The sequence below is a fragment of the Aristolochia californica genome, unplaced genomic scaffold (assembly GCF_029961685.1).
Source record: "Aristolochia californica isolate CCGP_79_NKW_82.1479 unplaced genomic scaffold, dmAriCali1.0.hap1 SCAF_4, whole genome shotgun sequence".
In the NCBI taxonomy this organism is placed as follows: Eukaryota; Viridiplantae; Streptophyta; class Magnoliopsida; order Piperales; family Aristolochiaceae; genus Aristolochia; species Aristolochia californica.
In genome coordinates, this window is record NW_027182103.1 from 45505682 (window position 1) to 45521801 (window position 16120).

Genomic DNA, 16120 nt, shown 5'->3' on the forward strand with positions numbered 1-16120 from the left:
TGCCCAGAATATCCTCAATAAGTAGTCCCAACTAAAAACTAGGACACCTAAGAAGTAGGGGTAGTTCCGTCAGATTAAGGCCGACGAGGGCTCCAGCGGACAGTAGCAGACGATCTGTGCTGGCTTCTGAAAATTCTTTTCTTTTCGACAGAAAATTTTGGTGAGACAATCACGACCTCCATTAGCAGAGGCTCTACTTCGGTCTCCTCCTTTTTACAAGTAGAATTGAGAGGGAGATAAGAGATCTGACAGATACTCGATCCAGAGGAAGCTCGTTTTTTCGTTGTTTTGGCACTAGCGTCATTTTCTGGTGCAGTTGGCAGATAGACTGATCTCTGCCAAAATGCTTCGATTAAGGGCGTTTCGCCCATCCAGTGATAAGATCGTGAAAATTCAGCTACATCCAACGCATCCATGGCTTGTGACGGCTGATGCATCGGATCACGTCTCCGTATGGAACTGGGAACATCGCCAGGTTTCCTTCATTGGCTTTCTTTCATTCCTATCTGTCTCTGTTCATTCTAGGATATAGTAGTTTAATTTGTCATTTTTTTCTGTTAGGTTATTTACGAGCTAAAAGCTGGTGGCGTGGATGAAAGACGCCTGGTTGGAGCGAAGCTGGAAAAGCTTGCCGAGGGAGAGTTGGGTAGGAGACAAAATTTTCACTTATATTTTTCATCACTTGTTCTTTTAAATTAAGAATCATGTTGGGCTTCAGTGAAATTCTTAGTATATGTTCGTCTGGAGACGTTGTCATTCCAGAAGATAATAGGAATTAAGATTCCAAACTTTATAGGGCAGGAAAAAGATACATGTCTTTTCTGTGGTCTGCTTCAGTCAATAGGAATTTTTTAGGTTCCTAATTACCTTCACTGGAGTATCATTGGAATAAATTCGAGAAGGGCATAACCATGGCAAACATGGAATGAAGTTTTAAAAAATGTAGAATCTATTGGGTTCTTAATGACCTCCAATAATAATGCAGGTCTCTATCTGTAGCAAAAATTCTTCACCCATGAAGTCCATGGTCGGATGCTTAACCATTTGCCGAGGGTTGTAAGCTGATGATCACACAGCTGCTCCCTAATGTATGAGTTGGTAGTCACTGAATTGTATAGCATCAGTGGCTGTGGAGTGTGGTCTTTTCTGAAGAAATAGGACTTTGAACATTACTCTTAATTCAAACGGAGTACTTTAGATGTGAGGAACTTTTTAAATTTCTGAGAAAGGTTGCAACTTGTGTGCTGAACCAGTACTGAGTTTTCAAAACTCAAACATCTCACTCTAAAACATATGCTTGCGACATTGACCTACATCATCACTCTCCACATCCACTCAATATTTGCTATGGATTCCATGATCCTTGCTTTTCCCTCTGAGGAGTTTGGGCAATAATGAGCCAGATATTATGAGAAACTTGTGGATGTGACACCTTTTCCAATTTATGGTATTACATTAACTATGTGTGGGTACACTTATATTCTGTTTCACAAAAATCATGTCTGTCCTACTCAATCAGGTGTACAAATAATTGTGTGGTCTGATAATTTGGAGGACAGTCTGACAGAAGTAAATATGCTTTACTTTATAAGTAGATAAGCTTTACTTGCCTGAGCATTTGGATATAATGTGAGTGACACTTTTCAGTTTATAAAAGCATGATGGCTGCTGACCATGTAAATGAAAATTTTCTTGTTCAGTTCAAAATTGTGCCCTGAAATTGCTGTATCACTCACCCCTCCGTTTCAAAATTATTTTTGCTCCTGTCCTTTCTCTCACAAGTCTGCCTAAATTCACTATCTGTCAATGTGCTTCATTATTATTATATTTTTAAACAAGACATGTTGGTTTGTGAGTTTATTAAGACAAACAATAGGTGATTTTTTGTCTGTTTCATTTATGTGGTCAGCAGAGTCCAAAGGAAAGCCTACAGAGGCTATGCGTGGAGGCAGGTAGTGGATTTTCTGTGACCATTTTGTTTTTACTTTCAATTGCTTTTGTGAGTTGAAACCCACCATTGGTAGCACATGGCTCCTAAAGTGTCAAGCAGGTCGCATTTTATGATGATGATGTACGCTTTTGGCAACTATGGCGCAATCGCTCTGCAGCTGCTGAGGCTCCCTCTGCAGTCCATCAACAGTCTTCTGCATTTAGTCCACCTGCTCCATCTACCAGAGGAAGGCACTTTCTTGTCATTTGCTGTGAGAATAAAGCTATTTTTTTGGACATGGTTACAATGCGTGGTCGTGATGTGCCGAAGCAAGAGCTTGATAATAGATCTCTACTCTGGTAACTCTTCTCTTTTCTGTCTAATGTCTAGTGGACTGACAATCAAGCTTTTTCTTTTGGGGAGGGGGGAGGGGAGTGATGAGAATGTGAATTCATTAAAAGCTCAAAACAGTGCAAAGTGTAGAAAGCACAAGTGATAGATGGAAAAAAAAGTAAAAGGATAGACAAAAAATCATGTCACAAGGATAAGAAGTGTCTGAAAGTGAGGTGCTGATGGGAGATTTCTTCCCTTGCTAGAGCTTCAGCTATGCTAATAGTGTTTCTAAGGGTGTGCTTCCATCTAACAATAAGAGACAAAGATCCTCAGTCTCATCGAAGTACATCAAGAGTCTTCTTGGGAAGGTTTTTTTCCCAATCCTCAAGTGATGACCACCATGAGTCTCCTTCAACAATGACGGAAGGGAGCAGAGAAGACAAGGAGAATGCCCCTCTTAGAATCCCATACTGTCCAAAGTGAGCAGAGAAGACCAGGAGAATGCCCCTCTCAGAATCCTGAATCACTTGGTCCAAGTAACATTTCTAGTTATTCCATGAATTTCTATTTGCTGTCTGAGTTTCTGTTTCTGGGGTGAACTGCCCCTAAAATTGAAGTTGCTGCTGTGTGTACGTAATTCTTATTAACTTTAAAAGTGGTTGTTGCAGAACAAGTGCAACTATATGGCTATATGGAGGCAGAGCTTGTGTACCTTTCAAAAATAAAAGCTACTACATTGTGTTCCAGATCCACTCCTATGCTGGCATCCATTTATGGCCCTGAATACCTCAATTTCTATATTTTTGGAGATGGTACATGGATTGTCCACGTTGAGTTATTGGTTTTCAGTAGTGACGGTGTTATCGCTAGTCTTTCTTTGAGTCCAGTGAATCCTAAATCCTGATTGCTGATATTGGCTCAATCAACTTTGAGAAATTTGGTAGTTTTACTTGGGCTGGTCATTTCTCATGGCCTAGGCCATTTCATCCTTGAATTTTGTTCTTTAACAGTATTTGAGCGGTTATGTCAGAACTATGGAAGTTAGGATTAAAGGTATTAGACAATCTCTGTACGGGGAAACTTGCAAGAAATTTTCAAATTTTTTGTTTGCCATGCAAGTAAACATAAATGAGCCACTTGCATCATGATTTTGCATTCAATTAAAATCGATTTTTCTGATAGATCATTCCATAAAAGGTTAGACAACTACCATATGTTATGGTATTTGGGGCCCAATCTAGAGTATGGGCGTTGGGTTAGGTTAGCTTAGTTTGGAATAGGTTTAAGGGCCTAGCTTTTCATGTTCCATACAGCTCTAGCACTTTTTTGCTAATTGGCTAGGTACCTAAAATTAGAATCAGAGTGAGTGCCACATCTTGTGTTCAAATCTCAGAAGGGGTGATCTATGAAAGGGCTACCTGATGCAAGAGGGAGAGCCTTCACATGGGTGAAAATGGCTACCTAATGCAGACTAAACGTTGTCATAGAGTAGGCCATCATGGACATTCAGTATGGAAGCATAGTGAGTTGTTATGGTCCTATAGGGCCCAACCTGGGGTATGGATGTTAGGTTGGGCCAACCTAGTATAAGACAGGTTTAAGAGCTTAGCTTTCCGTTTCCATTAACTCTGTAGCTTTTGGTGTAGTGATTAGGAAGTTAACACCATGATTAGTTGGTAATTAAAAGTTTTCAACAACTTACCTGGAATATCATGTGTGTCTCAGCTGATAATTATTTCCTTCTTGATGCTTACTCCTACTTGACTGAATTTTTGCAAAGCCCCTGTGAGATCAGTTTGGGATTGCTGTGAACAAATTCCTTCTTTTTGTGTCTTCTGCCATATTGAATCACATAACTTTTGTCTTTTGGAATTTGCAGTATGGAGTTCCTTTCGAGATCTTCAGCTGGTGATGGCCCCTTGGTTGCAATTGGTGGATCAGATGGTGTAATTCGAGTTCTTTCAATGATTACATGGAAGGTCCTGATTAGCCATCAAACTGTAGTATCATCCATTACTGTTTTTCCTAGCCATGTCATCTTAATTTCTTTAAATTCTTTTCTACAGTTAGTTAGAAGGTATACTGGAGGGCACAAGGGATCAATATCTTGCTTGATGACATTCATGGCCGCTTCTGGTGAGGTAATGCTTTTAGTGTCCAATTTCATGGTGCTGTGATTTATGATTACTATTTTTTGTTTAGATTTTTAATGAAAAAGGGACAATTTTTAATTGATTTTCTGAAACTTTTGAAATGTTCTTCCAGTAATAGTGGTTTGATTATTGCTTTTGGAGTTTACTGTTGGATCTACCCTAAAAGTATTTTTTTACTAGGATTTTTGGTGGTTTTTTCTTCTCTTGCAGGCACTATTAATTTCTGGTGCTAGTGATGGTTTACTTGTAGTTTGGAGTGCTGATCATGCTCATGATTCGCGTGAACTTGTACCCAAGCTAAGTTTGAAGGTATTTTTCTGTTTTATCTCTTTTTTAACAAGAATTTATTATTGTTGTTGTTGTTGTTTCAGAATGTTCCAAGTTCATTTTCTATACTTCTAGTTCAATTGTTTCCGCAAATTACTCTTTTGGTGATGAAATATTTGTTGGAGTTTGTATGCCAAATTGGATATTGAATGTGAGCACATGGATCTGTTCTTGCTTTGCTACTTACCTCTATTGACTCTTCTTCAAGGCTCATGACGGTGGGGTTGTCGCTGTTGAGCTTTCTAGAGTAATGGGAAATGCACCACAGCTGATTACTATAGGCGCTGACAAAAGTTTAGCTATTTGGGACACCATCTCATTTAAGGTGCTGGACTTGCTCTTCATATAGCTACTTAAGTTTCTTTGAGACACTCTTGCTGGCAAGGTGGTTCTTTGACATGTCTGTTGCTTGCTTCTGTTGCTTAGGAGCTGAGGCGTATAAAACCTGTACCTAAGCTTGCCTGCCATAGTGTGGCATCTTGGTGCCATCCTCGAGCTCCAAATCTGGACATTCTAACCTGTGTCAAGGATTCCCATATTTGGTATGAGAAAAAATCCTCTTTAAATTATAATATATATATAAGTGTGTATATATATATATATATATAAAGATGGCTAGCAAGTTATTTAGAGCAATAAATTTAACTTTTGATATACCTGGATTGCTATTCTGTGTGCCTATAGGTTGATGTGCATTTCTTTTATATAACTCTCATTTATTGCATGTCCAATACATGAAATAGGTGTTGACAGAACTCGACCAGACTGGATGTTTGAATTGGTTTCTTGTGGCACTGGGTCCTTGTCTGGTTTTTAAACAAAACCTGGCAGGGGGAGAAAATCTTCTGTCTTGGCTGGTTGGGATGGTTCAACTGCTGAACCATCAAACTTGCCCATCCAACCTGATTGGTTCTCCCCTTTCCCCCTTCACATACAATGGAGAGGGAGATCCTTTCCTCTGCTGTTGCAAAACGAGGGTGGTGGGTGCCTTCCTCTCTCCCCCTTTTTATGAGAAACAGGGTGGGGGTTGGCACCACCCTCCATCTGCCTCATTCAGCAACCAGGGAGGGTTCCTCCTGCATAATGGGGAGCCTGCCCTACTCTGCTTAGAGAGTAGAACAGAGAGGAGATCCACCCCTCTCTCTCCTCTTTTTCCTCTAACTTGAGAGGGGGAGGTGGATTCATTTAACATAATGGCAGGGAGGGCAGATCTCCCTCTTCTCTGCCTATCACTTTATTTTATTAGTATTGTAGATATATATACTATTACTCAGTAATATAATATTATATTATATTTGTTGAAGAATAAATATAGAAGAGTATTACGTGATTCTCATGGGAAGGAGCTACAACCAAGGAGGAAGTTTAATATTTTCAGATTTCTACTTTGTTAAGAGTTGTTTAATTGTAATTTCAGATTTCTACTTTGTTAAGAGCTATAATGATATGTATATTTTTAGGATAATATATCTGTAACATGTAATGTCATCTAACATAAAATGTTTGTATAAGTGTAGTAATATTGTACATGCAATGTATATAAAATGTAAGGGTGGTATATGTTACATAAATATAGGAGTATATTATAACACGTACCAGTTAAACCTAGTTGAACCTGTTCAAATGGAACTGACCACTTTTCTGTCTCAATGGTTGGATATGTTTTTGAAAATATCTCATAAAAATAGGATTATTCAAAGCAATAAGTACATTTCTATATATGGGATCAGATTTTTGACATACTGAATAACAAAACCATCCGGCAGAAAGCTGATACTAGTTTATTGGATTTTGATGAATGGATACAGGTGCTTGACATGATGTGTCAAATTTTGGAATTAGTTTTTTCAATTTTTGCTCAATTTTACACTATTGAGAAATGTCTTTGGCATTCTGTAGGGCTATTGAACACCCGACTTACTCGGCACTAACAAGACCATTGTGTGAACTGTCCTCACTTGTTCCCCCTCAAATTATTGCGCCTCATAAGAAACTAAGGGTATGTTTTTGTTTATCTAGAATCCTTAGAGGTAGTTTTCCAAAATGTTTAATAATTTTTTTTAGTAGCTATATAAAATTGTTGAGAGTATGATTGTCTTCCTCAAGTTTTTCTAACTCACAATAACTCCTGGACACCATATGGTCAAAATATCTTTCTATTTTCGGATTATGAAGCAGAACTAATTTTGTTTATTTTTTTATTGTCTTCCTCAAGATCTTAAGTCTCTGTTTCAGGTATATTGCATGGTTGCACATCCTTTACAACCACACTTAGTGGCAACTGGCACTAATATTGGTGTCATTCTTTGTGAATTTGATCCTAAATCTCTTCCAGCTGTGGCTGCATTGCCACCCCAACCTGGAAGCAGGGAACATTCTGCAGTCTATTTGGTTGAAAGGGAACTGAAACTCCTTCAATTTCAATTGTCTAATGTAACCAATCCTTCTCTGGGAGCTGCCGCATCAATATCTGAAACAGGAAGGACTAGACCTGACTTTTCAGAACATTTACACGTGAAGCAGATAAAGAAGCATATTAGTACACCTGTTCCACATGATTCATATTCTGTCCTTTCTGTAAGCAGTTCGGGGAAGTAAGTTGATGATCATACTTTTTCTGCACAGCTCTGTAATTCTTCTTTTATATCCTCAGCTAGTCTATCATGCTGTAGTTCATTGATGTGTTGCCTGTGATGACCTTCCTGATACTTTAGAGCTTTAGTTTTTTATGAGTCTTTTAGCTATTATATTGTTTTGGCTGCAGGTATCTTGCAGTTGTTTGGCCGGATATCCCTTATTTTTCTGTGTATAAGGTTCATGAGTGGTCAGTTGTAGATTCAGGGATTGGAAAACTTTTTGCTTGGGATACGTGTCGTGATAGATTTGCTTTACTTGAGACTGCATTAGCTCCTAGAGTACCACTTGTTCCTAAAGGAGGCTCAAAAAAAGCAAAGGAAGCTGCTGCAGCTGCAGCTCAAGCTGCTGTAGCAGCTGCTAATGCTGCTTCTTCAGCCACTGTTCAAGTGCGGGTCTTAGTAGATGATGGGACATCTCATGTTCTAACCAGGTCCATTGATGGGCAGAATGAACCTGTATGTTTCTTCTGATCAAATGGAGTTATTTTATCTAAATTTTATACTTGTATTTTACTTGGCGGTGATTAAAAGGGCTTTATTTTGTCTAAAAAAAAAAAAAAAAATCTTGTAGGTTATTGGTTTGCATGGAGGTGCATTACTTGGTGTTGCATATAGAACATCCCGGAGGTTTAGCCCTGCTCAAGCAACAGCTATCTCATCGGTTCAGCCCATGCCATTATCAGGCTTCAGCAGCTCTGGTGTTCTTCCAACTTTGGATGGTCCAGTTGCAGAAGGAGCACCACAAAACTTTCAACTTTACAGGTCTGAGAGATTCCTCCAATTTTGTGTTTTCACTCTGTTGTTATATTTGTTTTAAGAAAAGTAATTTTTGCACTTTGTTCTTAGAAGCAATTTTCTAGACTTCATCTTTCTAAATTCCATCTGTGGTTTGTTTGCTTTTGTTGTGTGCATGGTTTCTTTCACTTTTCCATTAAAGGCTAATTGTGTACAACATTTGGGTATTCCAATTCTTGATGGTAAATGCCAACTTGTTCATTATCTGCCCTGAATACTTGGGAATTACCATGTCAAATGTTGCAGTTGGGAAACTTTTCAACCTGTGAGCGGGCTTCTCTCTCAACCAGAATGGGCAGCATGGGACCAAACTGTTGAATACTGTGCATTTGCTTACCAGCAATACATTGTCATATCTTCCTTACGTCCTCAATATAGATATCTTGGTGATGTAGCAATACCTTGTGCAACTAGTGCAGTTTGGCATCGTAGACAGTTGTTTGTTGCTACACCAACTACCATTGAGTAAGTTCTAATGAATTTTGTGGTTTTCAATTCAAATAGACGCCTGGCCTGTATTTCTAAGTTCTCACTTAATAATCGAACCTATAAGCATGGCATACTGAAATGAATATCTCTTTTTTTTTTTAAGTTTTTACCTGTCTGCTAATATTTTCAAGTACTTCAGGTGTGTATTTGTGGATGCTGGAGTTGCAGCCATCGATTTAGAAACAAAAAGAAGAAAAGATGAAATGAGAGCCAGAGAAGCTCAATCAATAGCTGTTGCAGAGCATGGGGAGTTGGCACTGATCTCAGTGGATGGCCCAAAAGTTGAAGCGAATGAAAGGGTTTCATTGAGGCCACCTATGCTGCAGGTATTGACAGTTGGAGGATCTTTATCATTCTTCTTTTTCTTTTCCCTTCTTTGAGTAGTTAAGCAGAAAATGTAGTTGTCATTTGCTTTTGCTTTCTGGTTTGCTGGAAATGCTGTGTTTTTTAGTGTCAGATTGGTTACTTGAATCTGCTCTTTTTTTTAAATGCTGACAGTGTGAATCTCATTGAGAGAAAAGGTAAAAAGGGGCTTTGAATGGAAAGCAAAAATTTAATGCTTCAGAAACTAAAAAACATGAATGCATAACTTAAGTCCTTAAAACACATGTTGGGTGGATTCGGTAGCAAAGGAAAAATTTGTTATTAAGAATAGTTGCAAGGCTTTAATAACTCATTTTTTTGTTGCATTATTTTATTATGTGATGCATTTTATAGTTATACCTGCAACTGATGTTTGCAGTTTCGGAGCTCACCGAAACCAATTCATTACCTTGGCCCATAATTAGGCTTCAGGTCAGGTTTTGGTTGAAAGGCTGAATCTTTTTAAATTGTCTGGCAATTGCTAAATGCTCACGGGGCTGTTTTGATCTGGGGTGATGCATATGAAGATGGCCGGTTTTGGTTGGACTCGAAACCTGTTCATAGTACTAAAATCCAAACTTACCCAGATGGGAGTTACAAAGCAAGTAAAAGACATGGATAGTATGACACTATGAAATAAACAGACAAGCATTGTTTGGCTTGAACTGCAAATTATGTTTCAAGTTTGAGTGTGCCTCTCCTCGGGGGTCTTCTTCTCTGTAAAGTCTTCTTTTGCATCATTATCCCAAAAAAAATAAAAAAAATCATCTTTGAGTTTATAATCTATTGGTTAGCTCTTGGTGTTTGCTAAAATATATATTGAGGGGCGTTTTGGTTACCTAGTATTCATTTCTGGAGTTAGCAGTAGGTTATACATCATGTTGGGTACCTATGGTTCAATTTTGGTTAAATTCTGATTTGTATATATGAAGTGAAGTTATTTGTATAGAAGCGAAGAGGCGCATTGCTGTAATTTTAATCTTGTAATTACTTTAAGTGAAATAAGAGAAAGAGGAGGTCGACTTTTTGGGCCTTCAAGGAGTGTGTCACCTACACTCTCTCCCCTCATCTCTCTAATGCTATCACTTACTTTTTACTTTCCTTTTTCTTTTCTAAAAGTTAAAGCTACAAAAAGTAAGTTGCTAACTTAAGACGAAAATCTAGAAATACCCTCATTCTTTTTCTTTCTAGTTTTGTATTTTGAACTACTATGATATTAGGGGTATATAAGGGTATCTTTATAACCAAAATATAAGCCACACAGCCCTTTAGGGCGGGTTAGGTTTTTGAGGTTTACCTTGTACCAGACCCGACCACGTGTGGATTTTTAGAGGTTAACCCCATTCTTGCCCCATGGGGATAGATGGAAACCCATCCCCGCATGAAGTGGGTCAGGTTGGGTTCCCCAATGAACCACTCTGTTGCCCTGTTTCTGTCCTTTTCAAGCTCCTGAATATGATGAAATACAAATTAGTGTGGCTGGTTCATAGTGATAGATTCTCTGTTTGGTTAATGGTTCAACATGCTGCTTTCTTTCTTTTCCAGGTTGTGAGATTAGCTTCCTTCCAACATGCTCCATCAGTGCCACCATTTTTAACGTTGCCAAAACTATCTAAAGTAGAAGGGGAGGAGGCAGTTCCACCAAAAGAAATGGAAGAAAAAAAAACTAGTGAGATAGCTGTTGGTGGTGGTGGGGTCTCTGTGGCTGTAACTCGCTTTCCTCCAGAACAGAAACGTCCTATTGGACCCCTTGTTGTGGTTGGTGTCAGAGAAGGGGTGCTTTGGCTCATTGATAGGTAATGAGATCACTTTCTTTTCTTCCCTTTGTATCCTTTTGTATCAGCATATCATTCTTTCATCTTGTTCTAGCAAAGACCAGGCCACTCCAATCTGCTTACATAGATTGAGGAAATTGAAGCAGTTATTTTCATAGGTGATACTAGTTTGACAAATGTAATAGTTTAAATAAACTTCAATCACCAGGTCTGGGTCAGTATCTGGTGTCTTTCTTTGATTTTTGCATTGAACTGTGTATAAACAGTAGAAGGGAAGGATTGAGAGAGAGAAGAGAGAGGCTAGAAACTGCCTCAGTTGAGAAGAAGTCTCGTTAGGAGTCATGCTCACCCACCCTCTGTCTATCAGGATGGTCATATCTGTTTTCCATTACTTATGGACACCCTAAAATCCAATATGTATCAGCCATTAGACCCCATGTATCAACAGTATCTTCTAGGTCAAATTCGATATGTATTGGCGATACACCCACTCCTGCTGTCAAAAGTAGTTCTTAAGAGAAAAATAAATGTATGGATGGAAATACCCTTTTCCCATATTCAAGTGTATGAATAGTGTAGTGAAGGAACAATAACTTACAGTAATAATACCCATGGAGTAAAATTGGTAAACTGCCTTTGAACAGCACTTTTAACAGTTTTGCCATGCTCTCTGGGTTATAAATAATTAGGTTAGATGTTAACACTTGATCTGATTATGAGATTTAAACTTGAATATAATGCGTACTCGATTATCAAACCTTGACATCAATAAGCTATTATTGCATCCATATGTATAATATAGTAGCGAAAATATGTATAACCATCTTTAAGTAAATTGGCATGGTTTTTTGTCTACAAGCTGTCTTGTTTTGGTGAGCACTTATCCTTTTAGCACAAAGAGTTATTAAGATTAGACGCTTATGCTGCTTGTAGTTATACTAAGTTGAATTTGGGTACTGAGAAGTGAATTTCATTTGGCTCTGTACCTGAGTTTGGATGTTGACTCTCTCTCTCTCGCTCCCTCTTTCTCTCCCTCCCTCTGTGTCATTAGTGTAACAGGTCATGTGGTTTATGGTGCACCATTTGAGCTGAACAGATAACTTATAGTTTAGAAAATGTCTTACACCCGTGCCAAGCTTTCAGGTACATGTGTGCTCATGCCTTATCCCTCAGCCATCCTGGTATCCGTTGCCGGTGTCTCGCAGCTTATGGTGATGCAGTTAGTGCAGTGAAGTGGTATGTCCATGAAATGACTAATTGATATCAAATTCTTTCTATAAACACTTAAAAGGAAAAACGAGTAAAACTCTTGTTCTTTCTGCAGGGCAAGTCGGCTTGGTAGGGAGCACCATGATGATCTGGCACAGTTCATGCTTGGGATGGGATATGCCAATGAGGCACTTCACTTACCTGGAATATCTAAGAGGTTGGAGGAGAAAACAAAAATCTAATGTTGTATGAGAATTTAATGGAATTTGTTTTTAGGCTTTACTTTATTAAATTAATAATCACACTCTTGTTTATCACCATTTCACAGACTGGAGTTTGACTTGGCAATGAAGAGCAATGATTTGAAGCGAGCACTGCAGTGCCTTTTAACAATGAGTAATAGCAGGGATGTTGGGCAAGAAGTAGCAGGGCCGAATGTTACCGATATTCTTAACCTATCAGCTAAACAGGAAAACCTTATGGATGCAGTTCAAGGGATAGTAAAATTTGCAAAGGAATTTCTTGATTTGATTGATGCGGCAGATGCAACTGGACAACCTGATATTTCTCACGAGGCTCTCAAGAGGTTAGCTGCTGCAGGGTCTGTCAAAGGAGCTTTACAGGGCCAGGAGTTGAGAGGGCTGGCTCTTCGTCTTGGAAATCATGGGGAACTGACCCGTCTGAGTGTATGTTTTTTCTGTGATTCATAATGTCATGTTGCATTACTGACTAAGTTTATTAAAAATATTGCATAGATTACCTGCTAAGATGGTTCTTGTTTTGCAGGGCCTTGTAAATAATCTGACAGCAGCTGGACAAGGTCGTGAAGCAGCATTTGCGGCTGCAGTTTTAGGAGATAATGTGCTGATGGAGAAAGCATGGCAGGATACGGGGATGTTGGCAGAAGCTGTACTACATGCCCATGTAATCTTCTATTTCTGTATTTGAGAATTATAGTCTATAACTTATTTCTCAGTTACATATATTTAAATGCTCTGCAATTTTTGCATTTCGAACCCCTGAAAATATTTAATGTTTCTTATCTGTATTTCACTGGTCATGTTTCAAATGGCAAGCGTGAGGGGATTCTTGAGTTGAAGAAAGTAGCTGGAGTCCTTACTATCTGACCTTGTATTTTTTGTCCAGGCCCATGGACGCCCAACACTGAAGAGCTTGGTTGAGGCTTGGAACAAGATGCTGCAAAAAGAGCTAGAGCACACTCCAACCACTAAAACAGATGCAACTGCTGCATTTTTAGCCTCTTTAGAAGCACCAATGCTTACAAGTTTGGCTGAAGCTGGAAAGAAACCACCAATTGAGATTCTTCCTCCTGGAATGCCATCTCTTGCTGCTACAATGGCAATCCAAAAGAAGCCCCCTCCTGCTTTACAAGGCTCACCGCAGCAGCCCAATGTGCCTTTACAATTAGAGGCTCCTCCCACATCAGCCCCACCAACATCATCTCCACCAGTACCTGCCCCACCAACATCATCTCCACCAGTATCTGCCCCACCAACATCCAGTACTCAAGCCCCGCAAACATCAGCCCCACCAGCAGCCAGTATTCAACCTCCGGCAACACCTTCAGAAGCAAGTGATCGACCAGCGGCACCCCTAGTCAGTGATACAAATGCTCCTCCGAAGCCAATTGATGACCCACTTGTGCCTGGCACACCAATTAATGGGGACCAGCTTACTCCTCCAAGCATTCCAACACAAACTGAAGAGACTACTCGTACATAAGACAGCGGGAGATATTTATTGTGCATGGAGCTCTTACCTACCCCTCAGCCAGGAGCCTTCTTTGGTCCTTGTAATTCTTTTGCATTCTTTTATTTTTTAGGCTTCATATCTCGATGGTCCTTGTAATGTAAGATTAGCTGATGGGAAAAAAAAAAGTATGATTCATTGTTCTGTATTTTATTAGTCATGTTCACAGCCCTGATTTTTATCGGTTTAATCTTTTTAAGATTTAGAGAGGAAAACATTTATTTTTGGTGGAATACATGACCACTACGAAATTGTTTCTATAATATGACATTTTCATGCCATCTTTAAATGTGCTCCAGTTGACAATTCAGTTTGCAATTGGATTCATTGGCAGTAAAAAAAATTCAGAAAGAAGTTATTGTACACCCAAAATTATCCATATATCACCATGTGAGGAGTCTTTATCCAAATTATCCATGTTATACGTGAAGGAGAATTTATATTAGAGGGTCTCCTAAAGTTCTTGCCTACGAATCACCAAAAGCCAACTAGAAGGAAACATTAAAGTTTTTCTCCGTCGATTCTGGCGGGCGGGGGGTGGATAATATTCAAGGAAACATTAAAGTTTTTCTCCGTCGATTCTGGCGGGCGGGGGGGTGGATAATATTCCATCGTACAAGCAAATATTCTAGTTCTTCTCTCTTCTAATCTTTCCTTTAATGCATTTAAGTATAAATTCCCATCAACCGGCGGTGGCCAATAAGCCATACACGTCTTGTGCTTACCATGGGGCTCAGGCGATGGTCCCAAAATGCGCGACGTGAATAATATAGTGGGATCCATGCTGATTGTTGTCCCCTTCACGTTGCATTCTCCTCGACTCTTATTAACATAAACACTAACCAGTTACCAGTTGCTCCTCTCCTGGTTCAACTTCGAGTAGCTTTGATTTCTGAGAGGTGACAAGTCCTACACTGTGGGACCCTCCAGTTTATACCCTATCACATGCTCAAAGATACCCTCTCGTGTAGGAAATCTCAGCCATCACTGTTTGTGTTCGAACTGGAAAAAGAGATGTGTCGATCTCGAAGCCATGTAGGACCATGCACTTTTTAATGCCCTTCCCCTTGTCTCTTTTTACCAAGTTAGGCCATCGCTTCGGTTATTAATTTGTTACCGAACCATTAAAAGCTGAATTACTAAAAAGAAATAAGCAAAGCCACGTAACGCTCTGTCGGCAAACGCCACATTTGGCCACGCACTCGGATATGACTTCACATGCGACGTTTTTCAGCAACGGAAGAATCTCCCGCGTCCCCATCACATCATCAACAGCCAAGGAGGCACTAGCGTCTCCGGTGAAAACCACTTTTCAATGTCCCAATACCAGCCTCAGTAACCAGAAAAACTAACTCTTATCTTCTCTCCGGCTTTCGCTCTCAACTCGAGTTAGGTCTTTCATGGCATCCACTCCGCAGTCACTCCACTCTCCCTCTCTTCCTCCCCTTCCAACTTTTGCTTATAAGCGATGCAGAAATGACAGTGTAGAGTTTCTCTGCAAACAGTTCCCTACCGAGGAGGGGTTTGCATGGTGGCATGTGGCTGGAACTCTGGCGATCAGGGGAACCTACGTGTCTCACCTTTTCACATGTCTTGCCCTGCCCAAATAAAGCATTGATTTCATAAATGCGTGATGCAGTGGTGAGTAGGTATAGTAGTTAGCCAGTCAACCTCAGAAGCAAAAGCCACATGCGATCTTAAGCTCTGCAGAAAAAGAAGAAAAAAAAATTAAACCCACCAGGCCACCACCTTCATCACCGCCATGATTTACTACATATCACTGTTTTTCTTCCATCTTATTTTATTGTCACGAAAGCAGGAAAAGGGAAAGAAGATTACTAAAATTATTCCCAATTTTCTGTAGCTTTTACTCTTCCAATTACATCTTCTGGGTTCACATCAGACGGAAGAAAAGAGGATAAAACGAGCAGCTCCCGGCTGACTATAGTCGTGGTCGGCTTAGGCTGTTTCTCTTTCCGGCAAAAGAAGATAAAAAAAAAAGCCCAATTGCTGGAAAAAGAGCAGTTCCGGACGGCTGCATTTACTTTTAGTATGTAAGAAAACAATGGCCTCGGAGAGGGATTTCTGGTACAAGAAAGTTGACAGGCAGACCGACTCCAGCACAGTTCGACGTGTCGCCGACGATGCACATTATCCACTTGTGAGTAAAAAGGGTAATAAACTAATATTTCGAGTAAAAATGTCTCTACGTGGACGTGTTCCCCTGTATGGAAACGTGGGCAGTGGATACAGTGGCGCAGAATAAATCCCATTCTTTCCACTTTGAATTCAATAAAGTCGCTGCAGATTTCGTTTTCCTTCATCTCCTTGGCGAATCAA

General features: G+C 39.7%; 1 protein-coding gene across 2 annotated transcripts; it reads left to right on the top strand.

Annotated features, from left to right (window-relative positions):
• The first annotated feature begins 172 nt into the window (after positions 1 to 172).
• On the top strand, positions 173 to 14021 carry LOC137962223 (uncharacterized). Of its 2 annotated transcripts, none has more exons than XM_068808968.1 (21): positions 173 to 475; positions 562 to 646; positions 1910 to 1952; positions 2041 to 2289; positions 4143 to 4242; positions 4330 to 4404; positions 4627 to 4725; positions 4952 to 5068; positions 5170 to 5285; positions 6643 to 6742; positions 6979 to 7337; positions 7508 to 7835; positions 7951 to 8141; positions 8421 to 8639; positions 8803 to 8989; positions 10572 to 10822; positions 11945 to 12037; positions 12126 to 12227; positions 12339 to 12696; positions 12797 to 12934; positions 13157 to 14021. In XM_068808968.1, the coding sequence occupies exons 1-21, from the start codon at positions 344 to 346 to the stop codon at positions 13751 to 13753; spliced, it is 3939 nt and encodes a 1312-aa protein (XP_068665069.1). In that variant the 5' UTR covers positions 173 to 343; the 3' UTR covers positions 13754 to 14021. The 2 variants fall into 2 exon arrangements, with proteins under 2 accessions (XP_068665069.1, XP_068665070.1); XM_068808969.1 differs by having other exon boundaries at positions 1913 to 1952.
• Positions 14022 to 16120: the final 2099 nt, after the last annotated feature.